At 60.9% G+C, this 8,567-nt stretch overlaps 1 protein-coding gene across 1 annotated transcript in view; it reads left to right on the top strand.

Moving 5' to 3' along the window:
- Positions 1 to 2,313, top strand: part of TEKT1 (tektin 1) — a 13,706-nt gene extending 11,393 nt beyond the window's left edge. The window contains exons 6-7 of the mRNA XM_077746684.1: positions 1,318 to 1,514; positions 2,063 to 2,313. Coding sequence (XP_077602810.1) covers positions 1,318 to 1,514; positions 2,063 to 2,270 — 405 coding nt within the window. The 3' untranslated portion in view covers positions 2,271 to 2,313. The remainder of the gene's footprint in view (positions 1 to 1,317; positions 1,515 to 2,062) is intronic.
- Positions 2,314 to 8,567: the final 6,254 nt, after the last annotated feature.

Genomic DNA, 8,567 nt, shown 5'->3' with positions numbered 1-8,567 from the left:
GTGCTCATCAGGGGGCTCTCAGGGGAGGCGCTCGTCAGGGGGTTCTCACCGGCGGTGCTCATCAGGGGCTTCTCACTGGAGGCGCTCGTCACTTAGGCCTGTGTCGAGGTGTTAGCTGTCCCTCCGGAAGGCTGCGTATCAGGTGCCATTACCTTCAGTTGCAGGGCAGATAGTGGCTCTTATACGTGCAGGTGAGTAGATTTCCAAATATGGAAGCTTCCTTGCATGTGCCCTAAGGTCCCGGAAAAGCACCCTTGACCTTGGGCAACAGATGTGGCCGCGCAGAAAGCAGCGGACGCTACTTGGGACTCCAGCCACGTGAGTTGTTGAAATGACTTTCCCCATCGCGAGCTCTGCACAGAAGTGCTGTGTTGCCTCGTACTTGTAGGTTTGGTTCATCAACTCATATTAGGGGCGCCCGGGGGCTCAGTCGGTTAGGTGTCTGACCGGCTCAGGTCATGATCTCACGGTTTGTGGGTTCGAGCCCCGCGTCAGGCTCTGTGCTGACAGCTTGGAGCCTGGAGCCTGCTTCAGATTCCGTGTCTCCCTCTCTCTCTCCCCCTCCCCTGCCTGTGCTCTGCCTCTGTTCCTCAGAAACCTAAAACTCAACTTTTTAAGCCTAACGTGATATAATATCTGGGATTTGCTTTAAAATATTCAGCTGATGGGCAGGGCTGGGATGGAAAAGAACCGGCCGCATAGTGATCATTGCTGAAATCAATGAGGTGCCCACAGAGGGGCCTCTCTACTGTGTGTGTCTGGAAATTTCCATGATGCAAAGATTAAAAAGACATAAAGCTCGAGGAAGAAACACAATTTAAAACTAGTTAAGTATTGATCTAAAACCCCAAGTAACTTCTAAGTGATCTTTTCTGTGCACAAAGCTCCCCTCAAAGAGACCCTGAGGCAGCTCGTCCACTCTCGTCGGCTTCCGGGGTGGGCCTGGGGCCAGCGGGCGGACCGCAGGGAAGCGGGCAGCGTCCTGCTCACGGCACGGGGCACTCGGGCCGAGGTCGGCCGGCAGCCCGCGCCTGTGCCCAGGGCCTTCTCCGGGGGACCCGCGTGCCTGGGGAAGGACGCGAGGCAGCAACGGCCAGTCGCGTCCATCCCGTCAGGGTGGTTCTGAGGGTGGGTGAGTCCCCTCGCCGGCCAGCAGTGCCCGCCGCCGGGAGGAGAGGCCAGGCGCGTCTGGGGTCCTGCCGGGGCGCCAGCCTGAGGTCCCCCCTGCTCACCGACGTGACCACGGCAGACATGAGAAGTGTGCTGCCAAGTTCTGAACAGCACAGCCGCCCCCGCTTTCTCTGATCCGTTTGCAAGGTCATGGAAGAGATCGCCAGCCAGGAGGAGAACGTCACAGTTCTTGAAAAGGCCATCGCTGACCAGGAGGGGCCTGCCAAGGTGGCTCACACGCGCCTGGAGACCAGAACACGCCGGCCTAACGTGGAGCTGTGTCGCGACGTCGCGCAGTATCAGCTGGTCAAGGAGGTGCAAGAGATTGCCCGCAACGTCGCCAGGTAGGTGGGCGGCGGGGGCGCGGGGCCCGCGCACGTGGACCAGCAGCAGGGCTGGGGGAGCCGCGCGGGCGCGTTTGCACCAGTGAAGTTTGAGGAGTCCCTTTCCGGAGGGCAGCCAGTTGTGGCCATGCCGAAAATGAGTCCCAAAGTTTAAAATTTTCTGGAGCCCAAATCCAGATGTTTAGGTAAATATCCACAGGTTTTTTGTTTTTTTTTTTTTAAATGTTTTACTTATTTCTGAGAGAGAGAAAAAAACAGCATGAGCAGGGGAGGGTCAGAGAGAGAGGGAGAGACAGAATCGGAGGCAGCTCCAGGCTCCGAGCTGTCAGCACAGAGCCCGATGCGGGGCTCGAACCCACAAACCGTAAGATCATGACCTGAGCAGAAGCTGGACACTCAACCGACCGAGCCCCCCGGCGCCCCAAATACCCACAATTTTAAATGCTGGCAGTGGGGGTTTCTGCCTCGGGGATCTGGCTCCATTTGAAATCTGTGTGTNCCCCCCCCCCCCCCGGGAAGAGCGTCTCAGGTTCTCCCCCTTCTCCTAGGCTCAAGGAGGCCTTAGCGCAGGCGCAGGTGGAGCTGAAGGGCCTGAACCGCAGGCAGCTGGCCCTCCAGGAGGAGCTCCAGGTGAAGGAAAACACCATCTACATCGACGAGGTGCTGTGCACCCCCATGAGGAAGTCCATCCCCCCGCGGGGTGGGGGCGACCAGGGTGAGTGGGCGGGGGGCCTCCACCCCGATGCTGTCTGCTGAAAGTGCAGATGGTGAGGACGCTGATTAAACATGTCACAGTCGGTGGCACAGAACCGTCATTTCAGGGACGGGGAACTGCGGTCAGAGGCGCAAGCCCGGGGCGGGGCAGCGGGGCCGAGGTTTGGGGGCAGCTCCGGGCTGCTGGTTGGGCAGTGGGGGTTCCCAGTTGCACCCCGTGTGGGCATAGGCCCAGCTGCCCATCGCGGGACTTGGGGCCCGGGGGGAGGGGTCCCAGCTGTTTAGTTCAGGTTCAGCTGAGTGTGGTCCCGGATCCCCCGCTGAGAACTGTGAGGGGGGCCGGACCTCTCTGCGGCCTCCATCCCTGTCCCTACGAAACCACGTGGGGGCTGCCGCCTCAGACCCAGTGTCCTGGTCTCGCAGAGAGCAGATGAGAGTGGAGCCCCTGGGTCCACCCGCACCTGCAGGCGTCTCTCTGGGCCCCTTTCTGCTGGGAGACCCGAGAGGACGGAGGGGCTTCAGCTCCTGGAAGGTCAGTGAGTCCCAGGGCCTGAGGAGCGGCTGGGGGGCCGGGCTGCGCCGCCTGGGGTCGTGCGGCTGGGGGGCCGGGCTGCGCCGCCTGGGGTCGTGCGGCTGGGGGGCCGGGCTGTGCCACCTGGGGTCGTGCGGCTGGGGGGAGGAGCCTTTGCTTCATAGGCCGGCCGTCAGGCAGGGTGGGCTCTGGTCTCGGGATGTCAGCCGGGGAGATGGGGCACCTGCTTTGGCACCGTGGCTCGGGGAGGGGCTCCCGCTTCCTTTCCTGCCCGGGATGCGGACGGGGTGATAATCGTATCTTCAGACTCATGTAACAGCAAAGGAAGAGGAAAAACGTCCCCCCGTTTCTGCCGCAGATTCAAGCCAGTGTCTGGACGAGTAGGCTCTGGAGGGGGTAGGGGGGCCCAGGCTCCCCGACACTGCCCGCTGCGTGGGGTGCTGTGCGGCTGCCTGAGCCGCGGGGACGGTCCCCATGCCCCCCACCCCCGCGTCACTTCTGTGCAGCTGGACTCAGGGCTCAGGCGCCGTGTGGGGTGACCTCTCTTCCCTGGCGGTGTATTCGGCGGGATAGCTCGGGCACCCACGCTCCGCTGTAAAAGTGCCCCAGGAGTTTCCGCGTACGTGGTGTCCCTGCTCCAGAGAGTTGGCGCTCGGCTGGCCGCCTCCTGCTGGGTCCAGAGCACACACGCGGCCGGGGAACTGCCCACCCAGCCCCTCGCCGTGGCATCGAAGGGCCGCCTTGTGAGTGCGGGGCTCACGTCCAGCCGCCTTCCTTGCCGCTGCCTCGCTCGGTGTCACATTTGGCTCGGGGATGCTGGGGAGCACCCGGCCGGGTGGGGCAGAGCCCCTGCGCCCGGGTCAGCCCCTGGATTCTAGTTCCGACACGGCCCCTCTCAGGGTCACCTGTAAAGTGACAGGTGGCCGGGGGTCGCCTGGGTGGCTTAGTCGGTTAAGCGTCCGACTTCGGCCCAGGTCATGAGCTCGCGGTTCGTGGGTTCGAGCCCCGCATCGGGCTCTGTGCTGACTGCCAGCTCAGAGCCTGGAGCCTGTTTCAGTCTGTGACTCCCTCTCTCTCTGACCCTCCCCTGCTCACGCTGTCTCTCTCTCTCTCTCTCTCCTAGAAATAAATAAAACATTAAAAAAATTAAAAAAAAAAAAGTGACAGGTGGCCAGGCAGCCCAGGGCCTCCCCATCTGTGATGCTCCCGGAATGTGGCTGCCCAGCTCCAGACCTGGTGTCCAGTGTCAGACGCGCCCCGACTCCCAGGAGGGTCCCCATCTAAGCGTTCCTTGGTGCGGAGAGCCTTTACTGCCAGCACACGGTGTCCCTAACCTCTGTGAGGCGAGGGCGTCCCCTGTGCCTGGACCTGCCCGCCCGGGGGCTTCCGCAGCCCATGAGGAGGGACCTCTTCTCTCTGGGACGNCCAGGGGAGAGGCGGGGGGGGGGGAGGATCCCAGGGGAGGCGGTCGGCAGGGTGTGAAAACAGCTCTGAGGGGCTCAGCGGTTCTTCGCGGTCTCCGGCTCTGCAGGTCCACCTGGTTCAGAGCAGCCCCGTCACCTACTACCTGGTCCCAACAGGTCCCCGGCTCCCAGAGTGCCAGCTGCCCCGTGGGTAAACTGAGACTAGTAAAGCCTGACCAGTTAACTGGCAAACCAGTACATGGTCAGAGAGGACTAGTGAAGCCTGACCGGTAAACTGGTGGGTGGTGGGAGAGGACTCGATAGGGCTGTTGCATGCACTGCTCAGTGTCCGTGTCAGTGGCGTCTTCCCGCCGCTGAAACCGGGTCGGGTCTCAGTGCCCAGTAAGACGGAACAGAGCAAACCACGTTACTTGGAAACAATTTGTTGGGCAAACGAGGGAATCAACGGGCTCCTCACCCCTTCGACGCGGCGAGCGGGTGCCCCTGCCCAGGCGTTTCTCCAGCCTGCGCTCGGCCACGGCGGAGAAAGGAGTCAGCCCCTCACCCGAGCACCTCCCGGGGAGCCGGGCGACTTTGTCAGGCGTGTGACATTCAGCCAGTGAACGGACGAGGCTTGTGACTTCAGCCTGAAGGTGCACCCCGCTGGGTGGCTGTTTGGCAGGAGGTGTGACGGGCAGGTGCCCGTGAAGAGGGTCATTCTGTGCCCTATGAAAGATCGCTTCTGTCGGCTTATAGTTGGCGATGTTTTTTCTAGGACAGTGACAACCATCATTCTAATACTGTGAATACGTATTCCTATATTTCTATTTTACTCAAAAAAAAAAAAAAAAAACTTAGTTCTTAGGGCACCTGGGTGGTTGTTGGTTAAGCATCCGACTTCGGCTCAGGTCATGATCTCACAGTTCGTGGGTTCGAGCCCCGCGTCGGGCTCTGTGCTGACAGCTCGGAGCCTGGAGCTGCTTCAGATTCTGTGTCTCCCTCTCTCTCTGCCCCTCGCCCTCAAAAATACACATAAAAAAGGATAAAAACCCTTGGTTCTTGGCAACTCCAGCTTCCACGGCAGCGTTTCTAAGCTACGTGTGGTAAAACGGGAGCCGCCTCTGACTCGCCTGACGCCCTTGGCAGCGCCTCCAAACCTCCTTGTGCGGGAGGCGGTTGCGGTAACGAAGAGCGTGGCCGTCGGTGGGGCGTCGACGCACGTGCTGCCCGCGCTCCGCGTCGGCTGCTCTTAGGTCCCTGCGTTCTCATCCCTGAAGGAGGGAGGACGGCGTCCACCTGCCCGAGCTGTTCGTGGGTTCGCACCCACCGGCCACGCGCACACCGCACACTCGGCCCCTTCTGTGGACGCCTCCCGTTGTGGTATGACAGCGTCCTGTGGTCTCGGTCAGGGACTCTGGTGTCGGCTCTGCCACTACCTGGCCGCGTGGCCCCAGGAAAGCCACCTCTTTTTCCGAGTCTGCGTCAGGCCGACCTGCCTCGAGCTCCCTCGCGTGCTGCGGCGCACATTTAAATCCCTCACGGCCCGTGGCTGACCGGGCCCAGGCGACAGACGCGGCCGTCTCCAGCTCCGCGCAGCCCCCCGGCCCCGCCCCAGCTTTATTTGCACGTTGGGGAGCTCAGCATGTCTGAACCGGGTACAGAACTCAGGGTCACACAGTCGGTGGCCTAAGGGGACAGAGGACGCAGGTATCAGGACCCTTCCTCCCACAGAGCTGAAGGCCCCTCGCTCAGTCTTCCCAAAAACTGCACTTTCATGCCGCCTTGCCTGTGGGTGGCGGTTAGAGCCTCAGGAGACCGCGGTCTGCTTCTCTCGCGCATCTGGAAGTGCAGGGGGTTTCGCCCCCCATCCCGTCACCAGGGCAGCCCCCGCTGGCCCACAGCCGGCCCGAGGGGCCGGGCAGGGACCAGCAGCCGTGGCACACGGAGGTCACAATGCCGCCAGCGTCTTCACCCACCCCTGGGCCCCGAGCACATGGGCTACAGACGGTGTCTGCCTGCATTCCCCTGGGGCTCCCCTGCTCCATGGGGGACGGGAATGTGCGTGTGGCCAGGGAGTCCCAGCGTCCTTGAGACCCGTTGTCAGAGGACCCACGGGTCAAACTATTTCACCACCACCACCAAGATGTACATGCATGTTTACTCCTCTCTGGAGCCCAGAGGCCGCACGGCGTGTGACGTCGAAACAGGCAGAGGCAGAGATGAGAAACCCAGGTTGGCTATGGAAACAGACCCGGAATTGTCCAAACTAGACTGAGCCCACCCTTCTGTGGAAAGCACGTCCATAAAATGTGTTAATGTGCCTTCTGTATGAGACTCCTCTACACTCAGATTCTGTGTTTGGAGGTGAAAGAAAGCCGTCCAGAACTGGTCTACGCCAAGAAGAAATCATTATACCAATAAGTCAGTCAACCACCCAGTCAGTCAATCAGCCAATCAGTCAGTCAACCAGCCAATCAATCAACCACCCAGTCAGTCAATCAGCCAGTCAATCAGCCAGTCAATCAACCACCCAGTCAGTCAATCAGCCAATCGATCACCCAGCAGCCAGTCAGCCAACCAGTCAATCAGCCAGCCAATCAATCAATGAGCCAGGCAGCCAGCCAGCCAGTCATTCTTGCAGGTGGTCTGCATTCCGGCTGAGGCTCCCCTCACAGAGCCAACTGCGCTCTTGTGGCTCCCAGGACCCCTCTGGTGTCCCTGCAGGGGGGCCACCCCCTCGCCCGTGTGGGCCTGTCCTGAATGCTAGGAGACAGGGGCCCCGTGGACCCAGCAGCTGCAGCGTGGTTCCTGGGGCCGTGGCCACGGAGCTGCCGGGACCCGCAAAGCACGGGATCCACAGCAGCTTTCCCAGAGCGCCAGGCGGCTGCGCAGACAGGGACGCAGCACGCAGAAGGCAACGCAAAGCAAATGTGAAACGAGACCCTTGTCAAAGATGCTCTGAAATTGTATTGAGGTCTATCGAAAAAAAAAAAACAAAACACCACATGCAGATATATGTGCAAAAATCTCCAAAGACCAGGATCAATACATGTGAGGGCCTGGGCTCAAGAATTTGTAATTACTTCCTATTTAAAACACCAGAGACCCCCCCTCCCCCTTCATTATAAAAGTAACACATAGATAGTCCTTGTAGAAAGCTTGAGAAGTGAGGTAAAGCAGTAAAAGGAAGATAAAAACCACGTACAATCCCATCACCCAGAGACGCTGGGGTAGCTCTTCTCTGCTACACACTCCACATGACTGGCATCACACGGACATGCAGCTGTGTGTCCCGGTCTCACGCAACCTCGCACTGGGGACGACGTCTTACAGTTCTTTGTAAACAGGAGTGACGGCCCCTGGCACCGCCTGGACGGGAGTAACAGGGACACGAGAAAAGCAGGTGCAGGAGGCGAGGGGCCACCCTGCAGGGGTCAGGGGAGGCGGGCCCAGCTCTTAGCAGCTGCATTTAAAAGCGGGACTTTCGGGGCACCGGGGGGGCTCTGTCGGTTAAGCGTCCGACTTCGGCTCAGGTCACGATCTCGCGGTCTGTGGGTTCGAGCCCCGCGTCGGGCTCTGTGCTGACAGCTCGGGGCCTGGAGCTGCTTCGGATTCTGCGCCTCCCTCTCTCTCTGACCCTCCCCTGCTCACGTGCTCTCTTTCTCTCTGCCTCAAAAATAAACATTTTTTAAAAATTACAGGCGGGAACTTCGCCGCCTCCCGGAGGACCTGCTGGTGGATTTCCATCCGGGGGCAGAGCAGGCGCTGGGCTCTCAGCCCCCGCGGGAAGCGCCATGCAGCCCACGCCCAGGGACAAAGGAGAGGCCAGCCCTGGGCAGTTGGTAAAGGCAGCGCTTTACAGNCCTTGAGGGTGCGCAGGGAGCACTGCCCTTCCTCCTGGCTCTTCAGGATCCGCTCCACGAACCTGACGTCCAGGAAAGCCCAGACTTTGAAGTAGAACAGCTTCCTGCAGGTCAGGACGAGCAGGCACAGCTGCTCGTCCAGGGACTCGTGGCTGTTGTTGAACTCGAACGTTAGCTTCTGGAAAAGCACCAAGGGGGGCAGAGCAGAGATGCTGGGACCGGCTGGGGCCCCCCCCACGCCCCCGGTGGCCCCAGGCCCGCAGGTGACGCACGGGGACCTGTGGGTGATCTCCCCCAAGTCTGCAAGACGCATTGGGAGCTCGGACACCCAGGCTGGCCCCGCCCTGCAGCACCCTGGCCCGGCGGCCGGGCGGCCGCCCCCCTGCGCGGAAGGACAGCAGTGGGCAAGTGTCAAATGAGCTCGCAGCCCTCGGTGGCCCTCGGGAGGGGGGGTATTTACACCAGTTGGCACCAATTGTCGCAGCCTCCCTGAGGTCCTTGGGGGCACACGATGACCCTGATTTGATGGATGGGGAGGTGG

Source organism: Crocuta crocuta, unplaced genomic scaffold (genome assembly GCF_008692635.1).
Source record: "Crocuta crocuta isolate KB4526 unplaced genomic scaffold, BGI_CrCroc_1.0 scaffold139, whole genome shotgun sequence".
Taxonomy (NCBI): domain Eukaryota; kingdom Metazoa; phylum Chordata; class Mammalia; order Carnivora; family Hyaenidae; genus Crocuta; species Crocuta crocuta.
The sequence above is the reverse complement of the archived record's forward strand: the minus strand, read 5'-3'. Positions and strand labels throughout refer to the sequence as shown.